Raw genomic sequence first — 27,245 nt, 5'->3', positions numbered from 1 at the left:
GTGTGTGTGTGCGGGTGCGTGCGCTGGGATGCGGGTGCGTGCGCTGGGATGTGTGCGTGTGCGCTGGGATGTGTGCGCTTGGATGCGTGCGGGTGTGCGCGCCGTGCCCGCCCGTGTGTGCGCCGGTGAGTGCGGGCGTGTGTCCGCCCGTGCGGGTGCGCGGCCGTGTGTGTGTATTGTTCCCAGCCAATTCGCACTCGCAGCAATCAGCTTCCTTCAGCTGCGCTCTGCTGCGGCTCCAGCCCGCGGAAGAAGTCATGACATTGATCACTGACACGGCCAGCCCTCCCTCCGCCGCCAGCACAATGCAACACACCGAGCACGTGACGGGCGGCCCGGGGCTCGCCGCCGCCGGCTGCGACACCCCCGGCACCGGCACCGGCAGCGGGCGGCTCCCGCGCACCGCCCCGGACAGCCCGGCCCCGCACCGCGGGGATGTTGGCAGCCCCTGCCCGGAGCCCCGGGGATGCTGGCTGTCCCTGCCCGGAGCCCCGGGGATGCTGGCTGTGCCTGCCCGGAGCCCCGGGGATGCTGGCAGCCCCTGCCCGGAGCCCCGGGGATGCTGGCTGTGCCTGCCCGGAGCCCCGGGGATTCTAGCTGTCCATGCCCGGCGGAGCGGGGTGGGCGAACCCCGCGGCTGAGCCGTGGGAGCGCTGGAGGCAGCGGTGACCGCGGAGGTCCCCGTGAGGTAACGTGGTGACCCGGCAAGAGAAGGGCTCTGGCCGGAGCGGGAGGCAAAACCAGCGCCGGTGGGGTCAGTCCGCATTGAAACCTCCACTGCAGCTTCCACCATTTACCAAACTTCGTCAGTCTGTGGATTTAGTGGTTTTCCCAGTAGCATTTAGCCCCCTGTATGGATTTAATAGGAATAAACTTGATTTTTCTGCTCACATTATCACAGATTTTTTAGAAATATACTTTTTCAGAAAGTGACTTCAAAGAGACTGTTTGCCTCTCCACTGTCACAAATAAAAAATATGCCCACAGAGTGCATAACATTGCTGATATCCTTGCAGTTTGTGCCTCTTTCCAGGGTGGGAAACTCTTGCCTTTTCAAGGACAGGGAAATTTGTGTTCATTTTTCAGAAGACTTTTTAAACTCTGACTTAGTTAAAGTGGACGCAGTGGTTCTTCACTGATTTCACAAATCTGTTACTTCAGAGGAGTATCATGGGCCCCTGACCAGGCACAGCACTTACAGTGCAGCCTGGCTCTGCAAGGTGTGATCAGCACCAGCAGGCCCATGGGAGAGTTTAATGTTTTCACAGAAGTTTTCAGGTCTCTGATGAGGCTCTTTAGCAGGGCAGGCTGCAGCAGCTGGCAGTGTCACTTCTGGAATCTCACAAACTAGAAACATGATTGTGTTTTTCAAGTTTTTAAGCAAAAGTGTGATGGCAATATGTATTTATTATATTTAATATAATATGTACTATAAATGGCATAACTGTATAAGTACAGGCCCTATGTAAATTTACGTAAAAATATAAATAAATCTGTACAAACTCATAGATTCCTGTTGCTAGTGCTTTACATTATCACTGGTCTCAAAAGAATCCTATGATAAATGAAAACTGTTATGAATAAACTATAAACATATTTCAAATGTGCTCTGACTTTTCAAAATGTTTTGTTTGAGAGTGGTTTTCATGCAGTCTTGCAGTATTATTTAATTCCCAACCTTCTATTCTACTACCACCTTCACTCAGCTTCATTTATCCATTATCCACAGTGATGTTTTAACAACTTCACATGTTTAATAGCAGATTTGTGAACAAGGCTTTGCAACACTTCTTCTTGAAGAGATAAATCCAGCCATGGAACTTATTTAGGGGAGGAAAATCACACTTTCCTTCCATATGAGACTTGCCTGTGTCACCCTGACAGATACAGTAGCCTTAAATTAAAGGCTTTAAAACGTCCAACTGCCAAAATAAAATGAGTTAGGATACATTTCATGTGTTATCCCTGCAGTATCCTAACAATATCCATTTTTTACTGGATCATCCTTCAGACAGATGGCTTCCCTTGTGCAGCTGCATAACCACTTGCAGAAAGGCAGCAGAGGGAATGGGGAGGGGGCAGGACAGGGGAAAAAGAAGACTGGGCTACCAGATGAATTTAAATATTGAATAGCAGACTGTAGCCTTAGGCAGAGCTCTGGCTCTGTCTTTGCTGTGGTCAGTGATAATGCTGCTTAATTCACCAGCAGTCCCCATCCTTGTCCCTGCATTTCTGCCGTCACCTCCACTGCACAGACATGGTGTATCTGTGTGCCTGCATGAGGAACTGAATCACAAACCTGACTGTTTGGAAAAGAATGAGTCAAAAAAAGAGAGACATTATTTTCCAGCTGCATCAGGACTAGTTTCCTGATCTGATAAATGCTGTGGCCAGCTATAGCACCCATACCTTATCAAGGAAGGGGGTGATGCAGGGGCAATAAGAAGAAATCAGCAGTTGCTTAAATTGGCACTTCTGCCCAAAACCCGCCTGCTGAGTGGTAGCCATGGTGACAGGGAGGGGTGCAGTGATTCTGTTCCCTACTCGATGTGTCACTTCTCTGTCAGATGGCCCCTGTCCTCTGGAACTGCTGGAATGGCTCAGCTGCCTGCAAAGCACCTGCCCAGCTACTCGCACTCAGCATATTCAGAATAAATAAAATCTGTGCCAGTTTACTTACGGTGCCAGTGGCCTGAGGAGAAATACAGGAAGCCATAATTAAGCAGAGCATGTGGGGGTTAACGTGTTTGTTATGAAAGCTGCTGTGCTTTCTTGGTATTTGTGCTCCAAACATTAAAAGAGCAAATAAAGTTATTTTCTCACCCTGACAACTTTCATTGTGCTGATAATGTATCATTCACACATGTGTTTGACAATAACAGGCTTAAAAATGAATGGTATCTCATCCTGATGGAAGAAGTGGGATTTCACTTTTGTCCTGCTCCATGCACAAAATTTTCAGCCACATTTAAATTAAAATGGTGAATTATAATTATGATGGTGAATGACAGCATCTTAATTTTAAAAACCCTACAGTTGAAGACTTATGTAGAGGGTGCACTGAGGTTGGAAACAGAATGGGAAGTTCTCAATCCTCTCTTCTGCTGCTAAACAGTTTTTTTCTCCCTTTCCTAAGTACATTATCCCAGAGGTGCTAGCACTGTCACGGATTGGCTTGGCCTTGGCCAGTGGCATGTCCATCTTGGAGCTAGCTGGCCTTGGCTCTGTTGGGCATGGGGGAAGGATCTGGCAGCTTCTCATAGAAGCCACCCCTGTAGCCCCTCTGCTGTCCAAACCTTGCCACACAAACCAACACTGCCCTCCACCAGACTAACCTCATATGTGCCACTAGCAAAGATCAGAGCCACCATGGTCAGTTTGACCATGGATGTGAGCGCAATTCACATCAGCCAGATCCCTAAGAGGAATTCACTGCTTGTCAGGGAAGTACTGGTCTACTCCTTTCATTTCCTAACTTAGGCTACTGATGTTTCAGAGGAAAAACTTGACTACTAATAAAGCAGAAGAGATGACAGGAATTGATGAAGCATTGATGGGAAACTCCTTCATGACTCTACAGATCACTGATAGAAGTGTGCTATTTAAGCTTATCCATTTCCATGTTGCACAGCAACTGGTGGTGTTATTATTGAGAGTAGTGAAAGTTCTTATTTCCTTGTGCACAAATGAATAATCAGGATGGAGAGGATGGGAAAAATCAGAAGGACTTATTTCATTCACAAATTTATAGGTATAAGAGGAGGAAGGGATGCCAGAGTTGTCTCAACTGACATTTCCACAAGCAGATAGTTTTCTGAGAATCTAGCTTCAAACTTAATTTACAACACCACACAGGCAGTGTGAAGGTTGAGGTGCATGCAAGAGACAGCCATAGCCCTGGGAGAACAGCCTTTTTCTCTCATCTAGCAACTGATCCCTGTTTACATATGGAACTCGCGCCACACTTACTCAGCAGAATGCTAACATGCCTCTGCAGCATTCTCTCAGCAAGCAGAAAAGCCCAGTGCCACAAAAAAAAAAATGACACAGTATATATGTTCCAGCTGTTCCTGACAGTTACCAGTCTGCTCCCCCCTGCAGACAAATACTTCACTCTCTCTCTCCATTCACAAGGACAAATTTAGCAAAGTCACGGGATAATTCAGCCCCTGCTCTTCCTTTCAGCAGCCTGTCCTCACCATACAAATCAGGTCTAATGGAGGAACGCACGCAGATCCTCAGAGAGACATGATTTGTTGCTGTTGTTTAAACAATTAACTACCAAAACTGCAGCCTGACCACAGGCTGAGGGTGATGCTGACCTGTCTGCACTGTGCTGTTCGACTGATGAATATATTCTGCCTGGTCCATGCTCTGTCACCCCCAGGCCCTTGGTGGCAGTGACATCCCATGGGCAGACACCTGATTTCAGAGCAGGAGCCACTGTGGAAATAAAAAAAGAAAACAGACGAACGTTGCTGCGGTTTTGCTCCAGGAAGCATATGAACTATGTAAGCTGCATGTGGGTATGGCCTTTATTGTTGTGGACAGGGCAGAATCTAATTTTACCAAAAGCTCTCATGACACATAGGGAGAACTCTGTCAATCCCTTTCAGAAAACAGACCAACGCCCTCTGGCACTAACCTCCTCTGCAAAACAGCAGCAGACATCCAGCATCTCATAGGAAAGTCTCCTGTTTAGGAAAGTAACTGGTAGAAGAGCTGGAGTTCTGCTGAATAGTGCATTTATTTGCAAATGCAAAACTGTCTTTTTCTGAAGTGGGAGTGGCAACAAACAGGCTCACTTTGGTTCAAACCTCTTCCCTCGCTCTTTTGAGAGGTTTCTTTCTTCTCTGTCATCCATAAAAGCACACACTAAAAATTGTGCTTTTGCTAATTTTCAGCTTCTGTTTGCAGACTAGTAAACAATTTTATGATGTCTACACAGGTTGTTAAGTAAGTCATGGCTGTTCCTTTCTACATATGAATCAGTAGCAAACCTTTTGTGAGGATATGCTCATGAGGTAATGATATCACTGGCCCCTCAAGGTCAGCAAATAATCCTTGCAGTTGAGGGAGGAGATACAGAAGCTTTTTTAAAGATCCAAAATTTCTATTCTAATTGTCTTCATTTCTTTTATGAGCTAAGAAAAATCTACTTCATTTTTCATGCACAACAATGATCAATACTCAGCTCACATGTGAAGTCTACTTTATATGACAATTTGAAGGAGTTACCTTTGCACAAGAATACAAAATAATCTATTTGACATCAAGATTATGATATGCTTCTTCCAGATCAGAAATAACAAATTTTTATTAAATTTGAATTTTAATATCCTGAAAGTGAGGGTTTGCTGAAACCTGTTTACTCCAGGCTATCTGGAGCAGCCTGAAGTTTGAATATGATGCTTAAAGAAAGGTCTCAGGTAGGCCTGCAGAAACAGATGGAAAAAGAAGTCTGTAGGTTTATGTTTAGATGAAAAAAATATCTAGCTAGCTATTTTCAGACTCATAAACGTGGAAGGCTCACCATGAGGTGCAGGATGGGTCTCAGCTTCCCCCAAATATTCTTTCTGAGACCAGAGAACACTCTGGAGTGATGAGAAAATGAACCCGGGAAAATTAGCAGGGGATGCCTGCCTCTGTTCCCTAGATTGCCCCAAAATGCCTGAGAGTAAATAGAAACCCTGCCTCTTACACCTGGGAGAATTTTTCATGCTGATGGCAGAACTGTGGGTGAGAGACCTTCCCCCTCTAGGCAATTAACTATGTTTAATAATGATTGACTAGAGCAAAATATAGCAAATAGAGCATAAAGCAATAGACCAGAATACAGCAAAGAGACCAGATTTCCGAACTCTTGTGTGTAAAAGGTTGCTCTGTGTGAAGAATGTAAATGCAGGAAAGGAGGGATTGTTTTGATGGCAGCTGTGTGTTTGAGACTGCTACAAAAAAGGAAGAATCAGTACAGGATGAGGAAGAAAGAAGGCCCAGGCAGTCAGGGAAGCAAAATAGCAGCAAAAAAAAAAAAAAAAAAAAAAAGGCAGCAAGGGGAAAGGCAGACATATACCCTATGTGGACTAGGATAAACTAAAACCAGCTACTTTTATCTAACAGATCCCTCAGCAGAAATGGTAGTACTCTGGAAAATATAATAGCTTCAGTTTAGTTTTTCACAGTGTGTAGATGTTTACAAGTAACAATAGATAGAAAGATCAAGATTAAAGTATTTTCACAGCAGGGTAAAGCCTGTGGCAGCTGAAGTGATGGCTTTTGGCTTATGCAATGCATTTGCCATGTTTGCAAGGCTAAGGCAGGCAGTACTTTGCAGCATCCTTCTGTGCATTTCCTGTATTTAAATGAAATCCTGGTGCATGTTAAACCTTTAAACAAGAACTGTTGTGTTTACAAATAATCTGTGATCAGTGTGAAATCAAACCCACAGGCTTTTGGTTAAGAGAAAGATAATTTGTTTTGGGCAGAGAAGGAAGAGAATTCTTCATGAAGAAAGAATCTCAACCATCATTTATGAGAGTTAAAGGCTGTACTGCACCAGCCTGCTCACTGGATACTCACAGATATTCAAAATTTTATAATACTCTGTCTCTGTTAAGAGCAGTTTGTTTATAGGTTTTCAATATTGCAAAATGACTGCATAGGTTAGGGGAGAAAAAGATGCCATTGCAGGGAGTAGCAAAATATGCTTCAGACTTATTTCAGTTGGATGGAAGAAACTTTTAACAGCTTTTGCTTTGATCTAAAATCTCTTTTAAAGTACCTTTCACTTTAAACAAAACTAGACTCTTCTGGTTGGGGACTGTCCTGAGATAATGCTCAGATTTTGGCGAAGTCGTAGCTTATTACATCAGGAAATATTTTATGACCTCCAAAGGAATCACCAATCATTGTTAAATTTGGACGACATCACTGTTTGTAGGTGGGCAAAATCTGGCATTCAGGACAGAATACACAGCTGTAAAACTGTTTATTAAAGCCTGGGTTATGGTAGCTTAAACTGGTACAAATTAGAGTGGCTGCAATCCCACCCTTCATCTTGCCATGGATCTGTTTTGCTGCTGTATTGGCACTGGCCCCTGTGTGCGTGGGCAGTTGAGTTGTTTTGCTGTGCTGATCTGAGGAAAAAATAGTAACTCTCTTTGTTAGGATCAATTTTGTTTTTTAGAATCTTGAACTAACCCACTGCTCACCTGCAGAAACACCAGTAACAGTGCAAGGGGTCAGGAACACAAACTGTGAGAGTTCCTGGCTCTCCCAGTGCGAAAATGAACACATAGCCAAAAAAAAAAAAAAAAAAGAAAAAAAGAAAAATTAGCAAAAAAACTGTGTGGTTGGGAAATACAGTGATATTGGAAGACTTTCCAGTACCACAATAAAGCTCTGGCTACTAAAGCCTGGATTAAAAATGCAATATTGGGATAAAGTTGTATAAACAAAGAGTATTTGTACAGCTATCAACTCTTTGAAACAGACGCAAAGGACATATGAACTATTTTGTTACAGTTCCCACTGCTGAATGTGGTCTTGTATTTGCAAACCCTATTGGCAACACCAGAGACTCTCTGTTGGGTGAAATGAAAACTTGATACAGAAAATTGATGCATTAATATGAAGTCTCCACCACAAAAAAAAAACCCCAACAAACAAAAAGGAGAAAAAACACCCATAAAAACAAAAGAAAAAACCCCAAAACAAGCAAAAAAAACCACCCAAAAAACAAACCCTCTCAAAAACCCCAAGCAACAACAACAACAAAAAAGCAAACCCTTTTCTTTAAGAATACTCAATGTAAAGCCTATTAGGGCACACTGTTGCCTGTTACTGATGCAGAATTTTGAAGCATTTTTTTGTAGCCACGAGCTGGGCTGCTCTCATCTGCTCAGCTGCTGCAAAGACTTGCAGCCATGGACATCCTTGGGAATGGCATCTTCAGCAAAACCTGGCTTCCAAAGGAGTGGCACATAAACCAAGAGCACATTTGAGAAGTACCTTCTTTATTGTAAGCTCTAGAGGAGGAGTCCTATGAGCAAGGAAAAAATCTGAAACCCTAAAGTAGGTAAACTTGGAAGGGAATCTGTGAAATAAGGAACTGAAGGAAACAGGGCTGCACAGGTAAGTGCAAGAATGCATGGAACTGTGCTACTGGACAGAGCCAAGGTTACTTGTAGAGACATAACCTATTACTAACAGCAATATTAAAACAGCAACTCTTGATATAAACATGTTAAGCATGATGGTAACACTACTGCATTCAGGGTAATGTGTGGTTACTGTGGTTGATCACACTTGGAGGCTGATATAGGCACGGAGATAAAGGTGACAACTATTCAAGTCAACTTGCAAATACCCCAGAGAGAGCTGTGTTACTTGCAGATCCTGCTGGTGTCTGAATCATAAAGCTGTTTATTGATAACATGTATTGCACAGTTGTGGTTTAAGTTCATGGCTGGTATGATTAAGCTAGAAATGACCAGCGTCCTAGAGGTGGATTTTGGATTATGGCATTCAATGGAGAGCTTCCTGAATGTGTGAACAGATCCCAGAGTAACAGGATACAACCTTTACAAGGCCCTTCTTAACAAACACTTTTGCCATTCTAAGGGAAGGTACTGTATGTACATGATACAGTTCCAGAGGTAATTAAACAACAGCAAGTAAAAGATGGTTTCAAAAGTAATTTTTATAATTTTTTTTTCCTATTCTTGATCAAAAAATTAGTTTCCAGATTGAGCAGCATTCACGTTCAATAGTCCTCAGGCTACCGGATCCCCTCGTCAGGACTCAACGCAGCCGAGTACAGGTCGCTGTTGCCACCTGGTGGCACGTGACAGCGGCACTGCCACTTGGCAATGGGATTTTCAAGTCAGCAAAGACACACATCACAACCTATATTTAAGGCACGTTTTATTATTTAAGCTGTTGTTTTCTGCAGAATCAAGGTTTTACGGCTAACAGCAGATCACCATCCCCGCAGTGCATTCACGTGGTTCCATTACACCTCCACTGAGTTCCTTGGTTGTGCAAAGGTTGGGAGGCCAACCCCACCTGCTCACTGAGGGGCTCACAAGGTCTTAAAGGCTCCTCTTTCTTCAGCAGGTGCCGATATAATCCTCTCACTTCACTTCTAGTTGGCAGACATAGCCACTGCTCTTCAGCCGTGGTCTGAGTTACAAACCTGTTGCATGGATTTGCATGGATTTGGCAATTTTTGCATGGCCAATCCATTGCATGGCCTTGCATGGATTTGGCAATTCTTGGTGTAATGGGTTTATTTGTTCTTGTGAATTCAGCAGCCTACTGGCTTACAGGTAGTGCTTATGAACTCACACAAAGGGAGCTTGTATAGCAACTTGGCCTAGAAGGTAATTCTGCAGAATACTAAGGTTTATTTAAGAAGTTACCCAAACCCAGTTATATCTGTGCTCGAGAAATGCAGACTGCTACAATTAGTCCCCTGTTTGGAAAAGGTTGAGTAATCACCATCCAGAAATTTTAAAATCTTATGGAATTACCTGGATAGTATGTGAAAATGTCACTGGATCTGTGTCTTACCAGTTCTTTACAGGTTTCAGCAGTGTTTAAAACATACAAGTGGGTAACAGTGAATCTGCAATTTCTCTTATTAAATCTGACAAGAAAACATAATTCTCATCATACAATATGTTAAGTGGCATCTTTCTGAGTTGGGCAGAGGAAGCCTGCTAAATTGATGTGTAGGAGACTACACATTCAGCCCTGGTGATTATATCTGGCAGACTCTAAAATACGGAGTAATAAACCTGGGAAAACAAAGAGCTAATAGCTAAATCTACAACTTTAATATGACAACTACCCCCTTGCCTCCCAACACATAAAAAAAATACCAATTGGAGATAGTCGGTACAATTTGTCAAATATGAGTACAAAATCTAGTATACAAAGTAAGTACAAAAAAGCACTTCCTACTTTTTAAAATTAATTAGATTATCATGTGATAATACTGTTGTGTGACTACATGATTTTTTCAGCCACTGGCCTGTAGATGCACAGAGTACACAGCATAGTCTAAGAGAAGCAGCTAAGAACATGTCTACAAAGTGTCAAATGCAAATGTGAAGCACACAAGCAAAAAATAGCCAAAGGAGATCTTTCATGAAAGCAGCAGCTTGATTGTTTTGTACAGCATGCAATGTTCCTGTGAATTTCAAGGAAAAAACAAGCTGTGACAAACACTTGAGAGCATTTTGCATAAAGAGAAGCATCAAGCATTTGAAAGTGGAGAAGGAAAGTCAGATATTAAAAGTGGTTAGTACGCTATTTTCTCTAAAGGTTAAGAACAACCACGTCATAGACTGGAATTTTCCCACCTTAGAGACTTTCTCATAGCTAACGGTAAACTTCATTTTCTAGAGAGTACTGCTTGGAAAAGCTATTTGGAGTACTGTTTCAAAACCAGTCACGTCACTCTTCTCGATTGCTCTATGAAAAACGTACTTCCCAAAGCTTTTAAAAGTAAATCATGTGGAAGGGCTACTGCAGATGCTGTGGGCCTTGCTTTTTTGTGGATGATGTAGCAGACACAGAAGGTAATAGGGTGTTAAATAATTTGGAACAACACTGTTACTGCTTTGCAGCTGTTCCACAACATGAAAAAGAGGGGTTTGGAGCTTAAATCTTCTATGATGGGCCATAATCTAGATACTGAATTTCAGAGTAATCAGGCAGTCGTGGAAACAGCTCAGACATATGTTAATGGCACCTCACTGGAGCCAATGTATAGATGGAAAAGAGGTCTCAGAGGTTTTTCTAAATGCAGTGTATGAGAGTTGCAATAACCCGTTTGCTCAGCTTAGTTGTTGAGTCATGCAAAAAGATTTTGGTAACAGCTACTGAGCTTTTTACTGGACTGAAGTAGCTTTTATTGCCCATTCTGCCCACTGGGCTAAGGTTTCCTTGCTGCCACTGGACAAAATGCTCATGATACTGCCTTTGTAAGTAATCACCAGGTAACATGGCTGATTTAGAGCTCTGTTTTTTAAGTCCGCCAGCTCAAGGACTGGTTTGGGATCCTTTAGCAGTATGAGCAAAGTTACAGCTCAGCAGCTGAAAATCTGAATGTCTTGCATGGACAGTCTGAAATATGTGCACTGCCAGTAACTAAATTGAATGGCTCCTTTACTGCAATTTTCATCAGAAATATGCAAACACTGCTGAATTTAAAATTGCTCAAGAAAAAAAAATCCTGCCAGCTATTCTTGTTTTGTGAGCTCCACTGGTACCTCTTAGACCTGCAGATGTTAAGAGATGATTTTCTCTCTGGTACCGCCTGGGGCGGTTTAGGAAAACATAATTACCATTTGCAACAGGGTTTGGAAATGCTGGGCTGAATCCAAAGCACTGAGGGCAGCAGGTCGAGGGATGGGATCCTGCCCCTCTGCTCTGCTCTGGTGAGACCCCCACCCAGCTCTGGGGTCCCCAGCATGACATGGACGTGTTGGAGTGATTCCAGGGATGCTCTGGAGGCTGGAGCACCTCTGCTGTGGGGAAAGGCTGAGATGCGGCTGCTCAGCCTGAAGAGGAGGGTCTGGGGAGATCTTGTAGCCTTTCAGTACTTAAAGGGGGCTCATGAAGGAGGTAGAGCAACTTTTTACACGGGCAGATAAGACAAGAAGGAACTGTTTTAAACTAAGAGGAGAGACTTGGATTAGATATTAGTAAGAAATTCTTTAATGTAAGGGTGGTGAGGCACTGGCACAGGTTTCCTAGAGATGTGACTGCCCCATCCCTGAAAATGTTCAAGGCCAGGTTGATTGGAGCTTGGAGCAACCTGGGATAATGTAAAGTGTCCCTGCCCACGGCAGGGGGTTGGAACAAGATAATCTTTAAGGTCCCTTCGACTCCGAACTGGTCTGTGGCGTTACGCAGCGGCCCTGGCCACGCTCTCTCGTGAGCTGCGGTGTCAGGCGGGAGGACGGGAGGCAGCAGAGCCGCGGAACCTGCGGCCCGCAGCGCCCGCCAGAACGGGGGGCCCGGCCCGGGGCCGCTCCCCGAGCCCGCCTCAGGCGGGAGGCGCGCGCCCGGCCCCGTCCCGCGGAGGTATCGCGAGAGCCGCGCGGCGCGGGCCGGGCGGAGCCGCGCGGCGCGAGGGGCGGTGGGGCCGCCCCCGCCCCCCCGTGGCTCCGGCACCCGCCGAGCTCAACATGGACCCGGGCCCCGGCGAGGAGCCCCGCGCCTCCACATCCTCCGCCACGGCCGTCGCGCAGGAGCCCGGCGCCGAGGAGGTACCGCTCCGCTCCGGGGGGCCCCTGCGGGTGGTGGACCCTGGCCCGGTCGTCCCCTTCTGCAGCCGCTGCTCAGCCCGCGCAGCCCCGGCCGTGAGGCCGCCCGGGCTCCTCCGCCGCGGCCCGCGAGGGCCCTGCGGGTCGGCTCCGCCCGGACACACCCCCGCCCCCGTGCCTGCCCTTCGGCGTCGCCCTGTCAGCAGCCGCTGTCAGCGCGGTCCTGCGATGCCCGCGGCTCGGCTCTGCAGCCTGGGCACAGGGCTGGGGCCGCTGAGCCCGTGCGGACCCCCCGCCAGCCCCGCAGCCTCGGCGCTCCTGCAGGGCCCGTCTTCCGGCGCCCCCCGCCCTGCTGTTTCCTTCCCCGTGCCCCCGGGAAAAGCTGTCCCGGAGCCGGGAGCTCCGCGGGCTCGGGGTGGGAGTGTCGCGGGGGCAGCCCGGAGTGTTCCCGGCTGACCCGGTCTGCCCCGGCTGCCCGGGCCTCCCCCTGCCCCCGCCTGGCTCGGATTGTGCCCTGATGCAGAATACACCCCTCGGAAGAACACGTATGGCTGCCAGCGGCCTCTCCTTAGTTTTTTGGGAGAAAGACACAAGGCATGTAGAAAGTGACGTATTCAGGTATCCTTGGAAACAGAACAAGATTTAACCTGAAGAATGAATCTTAGAAAAAACTTAGTAGGAATGAGGACCGTGCATCATATATTTATGATACTGGAGAAGATTGCTGAACTACTGATAACAGTGCATTCAGGTTTTTATGCCAGTTACTGAAAGTCCATTTTGCCTGTAATGAATGCTTGAAGCTTTATTTTATTATGTATACAAACAGCTATGGTACACAGTGCAGTGTGATCCTGAACTTTCCTTGGTTACTCGAGGGAAAATGTTCAAGGACTATTTCTCTATTGTATACAACTTACTCTGCAAAATTTTATGCACGTCAACTGTACAGTTACAGCATCTGCATTACAATGGCAGTCATGCAACCTGTTGTGCTCTGCTCCCCTCTCAATGTTTTACTTTATAAATAGTTTTTGTTGTACTACCAAAACAGTCTGACTGGCTATTGGGAATGTATTTCCAGTTTGTATATGTGAGTTAAACACAGAAGGAGTCCTAATTATTCTTAGTGCATCTGTTCAGAGTTTTCAGTAGCACAAGTTACAAGAGTAAAGTCAGCTAAAGCAGCCGCAGTTCTTGTTCCCAGCTGTTTATTGAGGTGTTCGTGGGGGCTCCTCACTTTGGGACTGTTACACTTACTGCATGGAAATCTCTCAGGCTGATCTTATGAGCTGTATTCAGGATAGTTATAGAGATTTTGAGGGGGAGTATTTTGTATCCTTGGAATACTCAGGATCTTTTGTAAGTGCTGCGTGGTTGTGTTAGTTGTAAATTTAAAAGTTGTTTAAATGACACCGGTTTTCAGGGGATTATTTAATTCTGAATGGAAATTGTTTCTAGAATAAATTGTTACTGGAGTTAAAAATGAAAGTACTTTAGCCGTGGTGAATTGCACTGAGGCTTCTGCTGTCCTGGTTCCTGACAAGTCAGTCCTCTAAGTGATGAAGATACATTGTGTAAAGTTTCTAGGGCAAAGCTCTCAGACTTCATGGAATATTTTAGTTTCTGTGTTGTATAAGGTACATGGTCCGGTTGTTACGGGGAAATACTCATATCAAAATCTGGTAATTGTCAAGGTGTAGATTTTTGTAATTCAGAGCATTATGTAGAAGCAAGTTTGGGTATGATGCCTGTCCCTGTCTGGCACCACCAGCACAGAGTAGTACTTTAGTGAACCTGCAGCATATTCTCCCCCTTGTGATTTGTGAGGAAGAGAAGGGGCACAGGGATGCATGTATCTTGTTTGTCTCTTTCACTGGCTTTTGATAATCTCCTGTTTTTTTGTTTCTGATACTTTGCGGACCATCAATATTCAACAGAAACACTGCAATCAGAGTTGGGGGGGGGTGGGGAACGTGTGTTTTCTCTTGAAAGGTAAAGTGTACCATGTGATTTTATTGTGCTGTGGCTGCAGTAATATGTCAGCTCATTGACTAATTCAGTGTGTTATTCAGAAATACTTCTTTCAGAATAAATTTGATTTGTATGCCACCGTAAGTTTTATCCTTCTGGGATAATCTGAGTAACAACAGAACTGGCATTGCAGCCATCTGCCTTGGGGCTTAGAAAAATAATACTGCATTGCAATTTGCTTGGAGATCATACAGTTATAGGGGATTCTCACAACAGTGAGTTCTTCTGCTTGAAGAAACTTCATACTTACCTGAGGTAGACATCTTTTTTCCCAGTAACACATATCTATCTAATTTATTTATAGGGCAAGCGAGGGAGATGCCTGAAAGGGCCTATTGTCAATTTGCTTTCATTTAAGGAATAGTTTGACACTTTAATTGAAGGACTGGACTTGATATTGGCGATGTCAGTCTCTCTTTTTGGAGTGTATGTTGCGTAGTAATATAATGGAGGTGTGAATATACACGTATGTATGACCTGCTCTTTGGCATGTTGGGGTAACTTTGCTTTCTGAGATGAGCTGATTACCTGTATGATTGAAGAACATTTAAGTGAATAGAATATTTCTAATGCTACCTGTTTGCACCATTTGGCCTTGCAAAGGGAACTGGTGCATTTATAAAATCATTAAGCTGTCAAACAGCTTCATTATACACTTAGTACTGTTCACCTCTGCAGAGAATTATGGCTTTGGGCCAAACTTGAAACAGTAATCTCTGACTTCAGAAAATATTCCTCCCATTTGTGTGATTGTGCTTAAAAAAGAAGTTAGCATGTATATTTGTCAGTAATAGTTCTGAAATTTAATTGTAATGTTGCTTGACAGATTTTTAAATATTTGGTACATTTTGGCCTGGTTTTGCTACTTGACCCTGAATAGTTTACATTATTATTTTAATTTAATGTATTTAATAATAATTTATAATTTAATCTGATACTCAAAGCACTTAAAGCAGTTTAATACTCTGCACTGTTAGATTTTATGCAGACATGCACTCTGGCAGCTCCTTTCAGTTTATTCAGAGCTTTTCAAAAACATTTTTATAATTTAATGCATCTCAAAATAGATTTATTTTTTATTGTCACATTTCAAAGACCAATTAGGAAAATTTTCTTAAATTAGGGGGGAAAAATCTACCATTTCATCATTTTTCCAGTATTGTAGTTGTGGAAAACGTGCTTTGAGCTTCACTGTTGAAGACAGATATGAATCTCATAAACTACAAAAGTCAGCCATTTTAGTTACAATTCCATAGATTTCTTCCATATAGAGTAAATAAGGTAGTTCTTCAGCAGTCTGAGAGTATACCATGGAGTTGTTGCTGCATGGATTGAATTGGTTGGTTGTGTCTCTCCCAGGTTCATGGCTCAGTGTAGTTAAGCTGTGTTTCCAATTCAACTTGTGACTATTCATCTAGCAGTGAAAACAGACAAAATCCAAACAAAATGCAAGTGCCGGAAACTTACAGTTAGGAATCTGACATTTAGAGATCACATTTAATTTTTTAAAATATATTTTCAAGATATTAAACTTAATTACGCATTTACAGTAATATCTCTGTGAAAGATTATTGTGCTCTTTTAGTAATTTCTTTCAATTTGGATCCTGCTTGTAGAGATTAACATGAGGATCTTTTAGTTCCATCACGGGCATGAGGTTTTGCTTTGGGTGAAATGATACGATTAATGCAGTCACTTCATTTTGAAATAATTATTTTTTTAAAATAGCATTCTTGTCTCGCAGTTTGTAGGTTTGTTTGTTTGATACATTTTGCTAAAAAAGTAAATAAAGAAACTGGTATTTATAAAATGTTTAACTTTTGAATTCCAGAAAAATGATCCCCCATTTCAACTCAAACTTCCTCCAAAGGCAGCTAGACCTGAAAAAGAAGTTGACCCAGAATATGAAGAGAAGATGGTAAGTGTTTTCATGACAAAACACACTGCAGCTTTTTATGGCAGTTGGTTGTTGGAACAGGATCAGCACAGTTACAAGGAGTTATTGCAGCCTGGATGTGTCAGAAAAGAAAAACAAATGAAGATTCATTTAAATGTCTAGGCCCGTGTTGTGTTTCTCACAGTGACTAACAGGTGTTTAGTGAAGACAATGAGAGCAGAGGAGGAAGGTAGTGGTAGTTCTGTTGAATACTGTCCTATTCTTCCCAAGTATTTTTGTCTGCATAATTTTTGGAGTTGTAGCCTGTGGTTTTTATACTCAGTAGTTGTCAGTGGATTTTTGGTTTTGTGGTTTCTTTTTTAGTTATCCACACTCATCTGTGGTAAGGACTATTCAATGAGATTTTATATTTAGAACTCTCCCCATTTTGTTTTGAATCTGTGTCTGCCAGTTTTATTTGATGACCCCTTGGGTGATGCCAGAGGCATCCTTAAGCTGCTTCTTACTTAACTGAAATACTGAAGCTGCCGGTTTCTCTCATATAAAAACATAAGGTTTTAAATATTTAAATGCCCCATAGTATTTGTGCCATAACAATGCAAAACAGGATCTGTCCACAGGACCAGTGAAGGGAGCTTGTGATGCTGGAGAGGAGATGTAGCAGGGTAACTTCTGTGTTACAAAGGCAAAAACCAGTATGACATTGTAAGACTCCTTGAATGACATTTTTATTAAGTTCTTGGTTTAAGCTGGTACCTCCCTCTTACATTTTTTCTTAAAAGCTTTACTGTTAAATGGATGCCTAATAATTACAGTAGAGTCTGAAAGGATTGGGTATTACAGAAGTCAGGGAAGAATATAACTGTTAGACATAGAAAAATTGATACTTCCTTGTATGAATACCCAGTTCCTAGCCAAAGAGAAGACCCGCAGTGAATTTGTTCTTCAAAAATGAGTTTAGTAAACAGATAAACTTGTTTCACAGTAATACACGGTGAATTTACAGCTTTCCTAAATTACAATTTCAGTTCAGTTTTTCTAAGAGGCAAAGGGATTCGGTATAAAAAAAAAAATCTACCTTTTATCAGTTGTATAGTTGTGAGCTAGACCTTTACTGTTTTATCAAAACATATTGCTTATACTAAGCCAATAATATTGCAGGCAGAAAAGTATACTGTGTCATTCAATATAGGTCCTTACCAACTATGATTATTTTGCCGAAACCATCATGTGTTATTTGTTAACTGTAAATCCTCTGAATGGATTTGTTTTTATTCTACTTCTCCCTTCTAGAATGCCTTTTTCTTAAAGGTTTTACTTGATGTTTACGTTTTATTCGGTTGTCAAGTTATTTAAAGAAATGGTCCAATAATGAATGCAAGTGGGGGGGAAGTGGTAATTTTTTTCTCCAGGAGATTCTTAGTGAAGATGTTCCTTTGCTGGTAAGTGGTGCACTGTTAAAAGAAACGCAGTGCCCTCGTGTGGCGAGATGCTGCATTGCATGCCAGGCTCGTTCTTGCTGCTTTTTTCTTTGGTTGGTGATCCTGCTGTGGGAGACTTGCTTGTGTGTAAGGTCTGTGGGTCGAGTATTTCCTGCAAAGGCTACAATGCAGAACTACAGTTTCACTTCTGTCATTTATATCATGATATGTAAATGCGATCACATGGAAATTGCCTTACATGGTACAGTGTTACATGATGCTTAGTTTTGTCATAGAGAAACTGGTAACAATTGCATTCTGTTAGATAGAGTTTGCATTTTATCATATTTTTCTTTAAAATTGTGTAGCATCTTCTAAATGTAGAGAAGGCCACGTTTTGCTGTGTGAGATAGTGAAGTGCATATGGCCCATTGAGATGGCAAAACCGAAATGCTTGAAATTTGAAATCTGACAGCAAAATTCACAAACTTGAGTGAAAGCAGTATTGAGCTGGTTCATCCATTACTTCAGAAATAATTCTAAAAGCAGAGCTACTGCATTGTTGTCTTTGATCAAATCCTGATAATCTTGAAGCTGATAAAAGTTTTGCCACTGACTTGAGTAAGGTTAGGATTTCATCCATTACTGTAAGTCATAACTTTAGTTTTGTCTTTATCTTCTGTAGACAGGCCATTAAAGCATCCCTTTACCACTGCTAGTGTGCCATGGAGCAGCTCCAGCTCTATTTCGCAATGCTTGTAGCCCTCTGAGTTATCTAGCAGATGGTCTTGTCAGTCTTTCCTCATATAAGTTGTTCTCATGAGTGTCTGAATTCTGTTTCTTAACAATATGTTTTTATGAAGAAAACTTACCTATTTTTCCTATTTTTCTTTCTTTTTTTAATTCTCTTCCCCACTTTGGAAACTAGAAAGCAGATCGAGCAAAAAGGTTTGAGTTCCTCCTGAAGCAGACAGAACTTTTTGCACATTTTATTCAACCTGCAGCACAAAAGTCACCAACGTCTCCACTGAAAGTCAAGCTGGGACGGCCACGGATGAAGAAAGATGAAAAACAGAGTTTGATTTCAGCTGGGGAGTATGTTTTTATTTTTATTTCTGGCTTCTTACAGTTGCAAACAACTTGGGCTTTTTAACATAATCTGTTTAGAGATTGAACATAGAAACTGTACTTTCAGTAAATCCAGAGCATTTCCTTTTACTGGTGTATCAATTTTAAAAAAAAGCTTTGGTTTAAAAGCATCATCTGCTACATCAACATTAGTGTGACCTTGGACCAGAAATGCACTTTTAAAAGTTGCCTGATTCTTGCCATGTAAAATGCTTTGGTTTGTATTGTGGGGTGACTTTGGAGCACGAATTGAATTTCTTTTGTATGGTGTTGAACTAGAAGGTGCACTCCAGAAGTCCACCTGATATGACCCAGTTGCTAGTGGACAAGTCAGAGGGACCAGAGTGGGGCTAGACCAGGTTATAACAAGGCAGTGTGCATGTAGTGGGGATGTTGGATCCTCAGCACCAATTGTCCTGCTCCACTGGTCTGTCTGTGTTAGTATTGCAGCAGAGCCTGCCTGTAGTGCCTCTGAGGGGTCTTGGAATAACAACTAGTTTTTGGAATGTTTGCAAAATGACATTCTAGTTTAAAAATTTAATTTTTTTAAAAATTGGAATACGTGATTTTTCTGAACATTGTAATTATCAAGTAATTGAGTCTAAGGCCACCACTGATATGTCTTGTATTTCTGTGTCACTCATTAAAGAGTGCCTCAGAGAACTCATGATATTGTCAGATTATAGTTATGACTCTGAAAGAGAGGGCTTCTTAGCAGCCTTTCTAATTAAAGCTGGAATGACTCCTAAGGAATAACGTATTAACAGGATGAGGGTTTGGTCAGGATACCAGAGCATCCACATTGTGGGTCAGTGATTGCTTCTGTTGTAACTTGTCTTTGGAGCTTGTAGCAGTGTTTTGAAGTGATTTTGTTCACACATCAGTGCTGGGTTCTTCCTTTAGGTACCGTCACAGGCGCACAGAGCAGGAGGAGGATGAAGAGCTCTTGTCCGAGAGTCGGAAAACGTCCAATGTGTGTATTCGGTTTGAGGAGTCTCCTTCATGTAAGTATGGTGTTAACAGTTCTCTGATTGATTTCATGTAATTAAGATCTGAGCAGATTGCAATTAAAATTTTCTACTTAGAATTAGTATTTTTCTACTTAGAGGAATCTTACATTTACAGATGTGAAAGGAGGAACACTAAGAGATTATCAGGTTAGAGGTTTGAACTGGATGATCTCATTGTATGAAAATGGTGTTAATGGCATTCTGGCAGATGAAATGGTAAGCAGTAATCTTTTGGAATTTTTGTGGCAATTAACGAGCAAAATTCAGCATTTAAGTGCTTATTGTATTTCATGTATGTGCAGTAGTATGCTTCATTCTACAACAGTCTGATTTTTCAAATCTGGAATTGTAATGAAAGAAATTATTTTGCAAACATTTGTGTAGTTTGCTTTAAACATACGGCAGAATTATATAGTAAGAAAATGGTTTGGAAGTATTTCTTTATGATATTTCACTTCAGCAGGTTTCTTTCCCCCCCTCTTTGTCAATGCAGGGGCTTGGTAAGACTCTGCAAACAATAGCTTTATTAGGCTATCTGAAGCATTACCGAAACATTCCTGGGCCACACATGGTCCTGGTTCCAAAATCAACTTTGCACAACTGGATGAATGAATTCAAGCGCTGGGTTCCATCCTTACGTGCTGTTTGCCTTATTGGAGATAAAGATGCCAGAGTAAGTGCTCTACATTTCAGAAATGTATGCATTATTTGGCAAAAAATATCAGTTGGGTATGTGGAATTCTCCCTAAGCTACTTCCTTAATTACAGTATATTTTAGTAATCTTTAACTACATCAGTGTTGAAAATGCAAAATGTAATGCTTGTGACTATGAGGAAAACCTGAAAATCAGTAGATGAAATAATACACTCAATTAAATATAAGTACAACTCTTTGAGTTATGTGTTTTTCTATTGTCTTTCTGTTTGATTTTTGAACCTATTTTTTATCTCTCTTCCATATTTGCAATGTGACAGTGTGTACTCATTTTGCTTTATTGCACTCACTTTGTTACCTCTTCCTTCACCTTTTTTCAGGTGACTTTTTCCATTCTTTACTTGTATTTTATAAGCCTGCCCGGCCTTGTAACTAGGATTCTGTTGTAGAGCTTTCCATCAGTCATTGTAAAATAGATATGGAGTGTTTTTCTAAGCTGGATGTTTCTGTGGATTCTGTGGTTGCTCATGTGGATTGCATGGCTGCCTGTTACTGCTTGAGGATGGAAAGGCTCTAGAAAGGAAATAGGAGCTGGCAGTGTGGCCAAGAAGGCCAGTGGCATCCTGGCCTGTACCAGCCATAGTGTGGCCAGCAGAACTAGGGCAGTGACTGTCCCCCTGTACTGGGCACTAGTGACATTGAGGTGCTGGGGTGTGTTCAGAGAAGGGAACAGAGCCGGGGAAGGGTCTGAACAAGGCTTAGGAGGAGCAGCTGAGGGAACTGGGCTTGTTTCTGTAAGTGATAGGACAAGAGGAAATGGCCTCACGTGCACCAGGGGAGACCTGTCTGCGTGGCTTTCCCATAGGGTGATATTCTTTCGTGTGAAAGGATTTATATGCCTTGATGTGTGTCTTGCAAAACAGAGATGGGACAGAGGAGAGAGATATTTGGGGAAGAGCAAAGATAGTTGGGAGTGGGCTATGTAAGTTGTTTTGAAACACTTTTGTGGATTGTATCTTTGGACAAGTTAATTTAGAAGGTTTTTCCCCTTTTGGTTGTATGTACTGTATTTGAATTACAGAGAAATGATGCTGAAGAGCAAGTAGTTAATTTTGAATGGGAGATAATTTGTGTTTTGCTTAACTCCAGCTTTCTCTGTCCTTAAAGTGCAAAGGATTGAAGGCTTTCGTTACAGTAACTTTCAGTTACTGAGAAGATGTTTCAGAGTCTTTTGTGTGCTAGTTTAGTGCATAAGTAATGGTGGTGGAGACAGCTTTCTCTGGATGCTATAAAAATTGTTCATATTTATAAATGTTTATTAATCCAGTTCTTCTGCTTTAGGCTGCATTTATCCGTGATGTTATGATGCCTGGTGAATGGGACGTTTGTGTTACATCATATGAAATGGTAATTAAAGAGAAATCAGTCTTCAAAAAATTTAACTGGAGGTACCTGGTAATTGATGAAGCCCACAGAATAAAGAATGAGAAGTCTAAGGTAAATTTGAAATTGTTTGATACTTTGAAATTAGTTCAAAACAAAAAGATTGCATCTGGTTTGAGCAGATTTTAAGTGTTAGGTGGAGTGTTTTTTTTAAAATAGAAGCAACAAGCTATTGGGTGGTAAATGTGAATTTCATAGGTAGCTCACTGTCTCTGAGTTTAATTGACGTTGTTTTAGATTTCAAAAACTGATTCACTGTGTTTAAGTGTAGATGGTGTTGATAACTATGTTGTGTTTCCAGCTGTCAGAGATTGTACGTGAGTTCAAGACAACAAATCGATTGCTGCTTACAGGAACTCCTTTACAGAATAACCTCCATGAGCTGTGGGCATTACTCAATTTCCTTTTACCTGATGTCTTCAATTCTGCAGATGTAAGTTGATGTTTTTAGGTACAGTGTTGTTATTTTGATTCCCAGGCTGCTGTCAGTAGAAGAGAAGAATGATCAGCCTAGCAGGAGATGTATGTTGTGGAAGACCCAGGTTCAGGGGAAGCTCTGTGGCTTACTGAACTGTAGATTTCTTTTATTTCTTTTACCATTAACTAGGTGGACTTTTTACTCGACCTAGTTAAAGCAGTGCATTCTGCTGGTGTAGATGAGGCCTCAGACCAGTAATAGCAAATGTAATACTTTCAATAGTTCGAGCATTATGCAAAATTTGAGAAAGTGATGAAGTATCAAGAATATGAAGCATCCAAATAGGCATAAGCCTTTTTTAAATTTAGAATTTAAGTAATCTTTCTTCTCTTTGACTGTTAATGTTTCTTTGTGCTTGTATTACTTGCTTATGTTATTTTCACTCTGCTGTCCATCTCATTTACTTAAGGATTCAATTTGTTTGGTTTTTTTAACTTGTCCCATCATCACACAAGCACTAAAGGGGAGCACTTGGACCGTGCAATGATGAGCATGGAAAATTGTTGTGAATTAAGCAGAGTATAATGGTATTTTGTCTGCAGAGTGATGTGGTTGACTCGAATGTTACAACATACCAGGGAGACGGCACAGAATTGCAGACTGATTTTTCTTTCATGGAAGTAATTTGTCTCAAGATTTATGCCACTCTCAGCTGGAATGAAAGAGAGTCAATATGTGTCTGTAAAAGTACTGATGATAAACTGTTCATACCAATTGTGCTGTTTCTTACCACAGGATTTTGACTCATGGTTTGACACTAAAAATTGTCTCGGTGATCAGAAGCTTGTAGAAAGACTTCATGCTGTAAGTAATTAAAGCTGTAATCACATGTCATCATTAGCATGCACAGTGTAAAAAAGAAAAACATTATTTTCCCCTTCATCTCAAAGTTGAAACGATGAACATGAAGGTATTTAGTTACAGAAATGCCTAGCAGAATTTTCATGAATTAAGCATTGGAGCTTCCTATCATAGATACTACTTTTTGTGTGTTACTATTTAAAGCAGACAAAATCTGAACATAAAATATGAAAATGAAGAATTGTGAGATCTTTTTGAAGCCATTTATTATTGTGAATAGTGCACTGATACATGTCATGCTAGTCTGAATAAAGGCATGCCTTTACCTTTGTTCTACTGTGCATGAGATAAGACATTTTTTGTCTTACAGTAGCAAAAGAAATCAGAGAAACTACAATATACATTGCTGATATTTAAAATATTGGTGTGCTTTGTCCCTGCTAGTGGAAATGAAACTATGTTTCATTATGTTAAACAGGATTAGATTTTATAAACTTACGGGTTTGGCCCCTGCTTAAGATAACAACTGGGATGATTATGGCAATCCTTTATAGATACACATATTTATGTATGAGTTTAGTCATTGCTGGACAACTTTGTTTTGCAGAATTTAGCAGAATTTTTCTCATGGAGTCACTATGACAGCAATAGATACTGATTAGTTCTGAATAAATATCAGATAATTGAATCTGTTAACTTTGTATGTGAAGCAGTCAATTTTATACATTTATCTATGTAAAACATCTTAATTTGTGTAGGTTTTGAAGCCATTTCTCTTACGTCGCATAAAAGGTGAAGTAGAAAAGAGTTTGCCTCCAAAGAAGGAAGTAAAAATTTATCTTGGGCTCAGCAAAATGCAGAGAGAATGGTGAGTTACTTACATCAAAGTAAGATTCTTTTCTGATTGTCTTGGTTTGAAAGACAGGTGTCTGCCTAGGAAGGCAGGAGTCTCCCTTGGAATGGAAGAAAAAAAATTGCAACCCCCCTTCCCTCCGAATTATTATAATTTCGAAATTAAGGGGCTTTCAGGCAAAGACGTGGAACAGGAGTAACAGTTCTTTACTATTATATATCTGTATCTGTATAACCAGTCAAACAAACAACAATAACTATGGCAGTAACAGCAAACAATCACAAACCCAGCCCCAGCCTTCTCGGCTGCCAGGCCCTTTCCCCTCGGGTGCAGTTCCGCTCGCAGCCGGCAGGGGCGCTGGCGGCTCCCGGTGAGCAGGGCAGGTGCGATGGTTCCCCCGCGGCTGCAGGGGGCGCTCCGGAGCGAGCTCGGGAAACCCGCGGCTCTGGTGCCCTGGGATCCCGGGAAGGGATGGAACAAAGGCTTCACAAACCCCTGGGCAGCTGATCCCAGTGTCCGGCCAGACCCTCGGGAACAGCAGGCTGGAACGGCATGGACGAGCACAAATCCCGGGTGGCAGACGAGGTGTATGGAACTCCGGAGCTGCGGTGGGAACCCCCGGAGGTCTGGGCAGGCAGGGTGTGCGGGGCTACAGAGTAGTGAGGGCTCGAAGCAACAGCGGGGGCAGGGCAGCCACAGCCCGGCTCCCAGTGGGGCAGGGAAAGGCGGGCTTGGGAAGCCCTGGGGTCTCTCTCCGGTAGAAGGAAGGCAGCCGAAAACGCCGGGAACTGGCTGCCCACACCCCCAGGTGAAAGAGAGTAGCAAGATGCACCCCATCCCTATGGCCAGGTCTTTTGTTTTTCTTAAGCACCCAGTAATTTGTCCCCTGGCAACATGTATGGGGAAAGTTCCTTTAAGAGAAAAAGAAAACAGGAGGAGAGCTAAAACCCCAACAGATAAACACTATAGCTTTTCACGCTCATTTTTTTTCTTATAGTTGCATGTTAAGACAGGGAAACTTATTTATAGCTGTCTTTGGGGCTTTTTAAAAAATGCACAAGTTTCAAAGAGCTCTGGAAGGGTAATGAAAAGAGCTGGGAGGAAGAAAGCAGAAACTTTTTTCCTTCCTTAAGTTTATTTGAAAGAACGTATATGCCTCCTAAGCTTCCTCCTTTGATCCAAGTATGTATGCACCAAAAAGTCTTACATGAAATTAAAATAAAACCTTATTTTAGTAAGGTACATACCCAGAAGAACGTGAGACAAGGAGCCAGGTCAGTTGTAGCAGTTTCTGTCAAATAAGTGATATTTTTTTAATCCACTTTGTACTACTAAAATGAAAGTGTAAAATAATCCAGTGAATGACAGATCATTGTCGCTCACAGAGATTCCCTTTCATGTTTAGACATGGATTTATAAAGCCTTATTATCAGTTAGATGTTTTTGCCAACTTTCATAATATAGCTCAATGTTATATAAATGACTCCCACATCCAAAAATAAGTAATTGGGATATTGCAGGGGTTCATTCGTGTACTAAATGTCAAATAAAAACTGGAAAGTTGTTCAAAACTGCCCTTAAAACCTCAGGTATACCAGGATCCTGATGAAAGATATTGATATCCTGAATTCAGCTGGGAAAATGGATAAGATGCGTCTGCTGAATATTCTGATGCAGCTGCGGAAGTGCTGTAACCATCCTTACCTGTTTGATGGTGCTGAGCCAGGCCCTCCTTACACCACTGACACTCATCTCATCACCAACAGTGGTAAAATGTTAGTTCTGGATAAGCTGCTGGCAAAACTCAGAGAGCAGGGTGAGTACTGTTCATGGACAGCAGTAATCTGAATGCTCCTTGTAAGTTAAAGTATCTTTCAAAAATAGCCTTTCCTGCAGCAAATGTATTCATTACTTTCTGTGAGGTTTTTGTGGAAAATGAATTTTCTGTAGATCTTAACACATGAAGAGAAAGAAATTTTATGGAAATGATGAGTAAGACGAAAAATACGGAGAAGTAGAAGGAAAGGAAGAGTAGAGCCTCCCTTCTCCTTTCTGTAAGAAAATTTCTGATGATAGGATTATTTTGTCTGTGCACATCAGTCATCACCCAATTTCCTTGTGATGGCTTGAAGTGTTCTCTTTCTTTGGTTATGTATTTCTCCTGTATAATTTATCAAGTAATATTCTCGAGTAGTCAAATCACTACCAGGAAAGTAACTTGAGAAGAAAGAGTTACTTAAATTAGACATAGTACAGAATATTTCACATAAATTCTCAGTCATACTCTGTAGTAGCTCTGTGATAAGATCAATGTGAAAATATAAAATGAACGTTGGAACATTCTGTGTTCTGTCAGGTTCCAGAGTTCTGCTGTTCAGTCAGATGACTCGCTTGCTGGATATTTTGGAAGACTATTGCATGTGGCGTGGGTATGAGTACTGCAGACTTGATGGGCAGACACCACATGAGGAAAGAGAGGTGGGAAAGCTGTATGCAAACAAATGCCTTTGGTTTACACATTAGATTAATAAGTTACTGCTTACATATATGTATGTAGCTGCATCATTGTTTAAAGTAAAGCAGAAATGCTACAGTTTTTAAAAGGCTGCCAAGGGTATGTTTTTCTTAACCAAAGTCCACAGTACATTTCGTTTTTTCCTCAGCTAAATGAAAAACACAGTATGTTGTGGAGTCAGTATGGATTTTCTCGCCTGTCCAAACATACAGTTTCTTACTTTGATAAAATTATTTTTTATATGAAAATTGTGTAAATTTAAAATAAATTTAGTTGGAAAGCCACCAACATACTGGAAACTTGTGTGAAAGATCTGATACTTTAGTGACACCTTTTTTTTTCTTTCAGGAAGCAATTGACACATTTAATGCTCCCAACAGCAGTAAATTCATTTTCATGCTGAGTACCAGAGCTGGAGGTCTTGGAATTAATTTGGCAACTGCTGATGTGGTTATTCTCTATGATTCAGATTGGAACCCTCAAGTAGATCTGCAAGCCATGGTGAGCTAGTTCTCTAATACACATTTGTTTGTTTAAGTTGTCAGTGTTCTATTTTGTGTAACTGTTTTCAGAACTTGCATTTTTGTTATTTTTCTTTACTTTTTGTATACGTAAGACAATACCAAGAAACTAAAGAACTGAATAAAAAGGGCATGACCAGAATTTGTGGAGGAAACTGTAGATTTTTGTCTGTAAATATTTGTCATCATTATTTTCATAATGGCAGATTAC

General features: G+C 41.7%; 1 protein-coding gene across 2 annotated transcripts in view; it reads left to right on the top strand.

Annotated features, from left to right (window-relative positions):
* The first annotated feature begins 12,134 nt into the window (after positions 1-12,134).
* SMARCA1 (SWI/SNF related, matrix associated, actin dependent regulator of chromatin, subfamily a, member 1) overlaps positions 12,135-27,245 on the top strand; it is a 34,732-nt gene continuing 19,621 nt past the window's right edge. The window contains exons 1-13 of one of the 2 annotated variants that reach the window (XM_039571958.1): positions 12,135-12,281; positions 16,144-16,230; positions 18,559-18,725; positions 19,662-19,762; positions 19,884-19,984; positions 20,262-20,441; positions 21,765-21,920; positions 22,168-22,299; positions 23,080-23,148; positions 23,904-24,013; positions 25,588-25,814; positions 26,355-26,476; positions 26,862-27,014. In XM_039571958.1, the coding sequence (XP_039427892.1) occupies positions 12,201-12,281; positions 16,144-16,230; positions 18,559-18,725; positions 19,662-19,762; positions 19,884-19,984; positions 20,262-20,441; positions 21,765-21,920; positions 22,168-22,299; positions 23,080-23,148; positions 23,904-24,013; positions 25,588-25,814; positions 26,355-26,476; positions 26,862-27,014 (1,686 nt within the window). In that variant the 5' untranslated portion in view covers positions 12,135-12,200. Of the gene's footprint in view, positions 12,282-16,143; positions 16,231-18,558; positions 18,726-19,661; positions 19,763-19,883; positions 19,985-20,261; positions 20,442-21,764; positions 21,921-22,167; positions 22,300-23,079; positions 23,149-23,903; positions 24,014-25,587; positions 25,815-26,354; positions 26,477-26,861; positions 27,015-27,245 lie in introns of those variants that run through there. The other variant, XM_019290871.3, reaches the window with a different exon arrangement.

This window comes from Corvus cornix, chromosome 4A (genome assembly GCF_000738735.6).
Source record: "Corvus cornix cornix isolate S_Up_H32 chromosome 4A, ASM73873v5, whole genome shotgun sequence".
Taxonomy (NCBI): Eukaryota; Metazoa; Chordata; class Aves; order Passeriformes; family Corvidae; genus Corvus; species Corvus cornix.
Note: the sequence above shows the minus strand (reverse complement) of the source record. Positions and strands in the feature narration are given on the sequence as shown.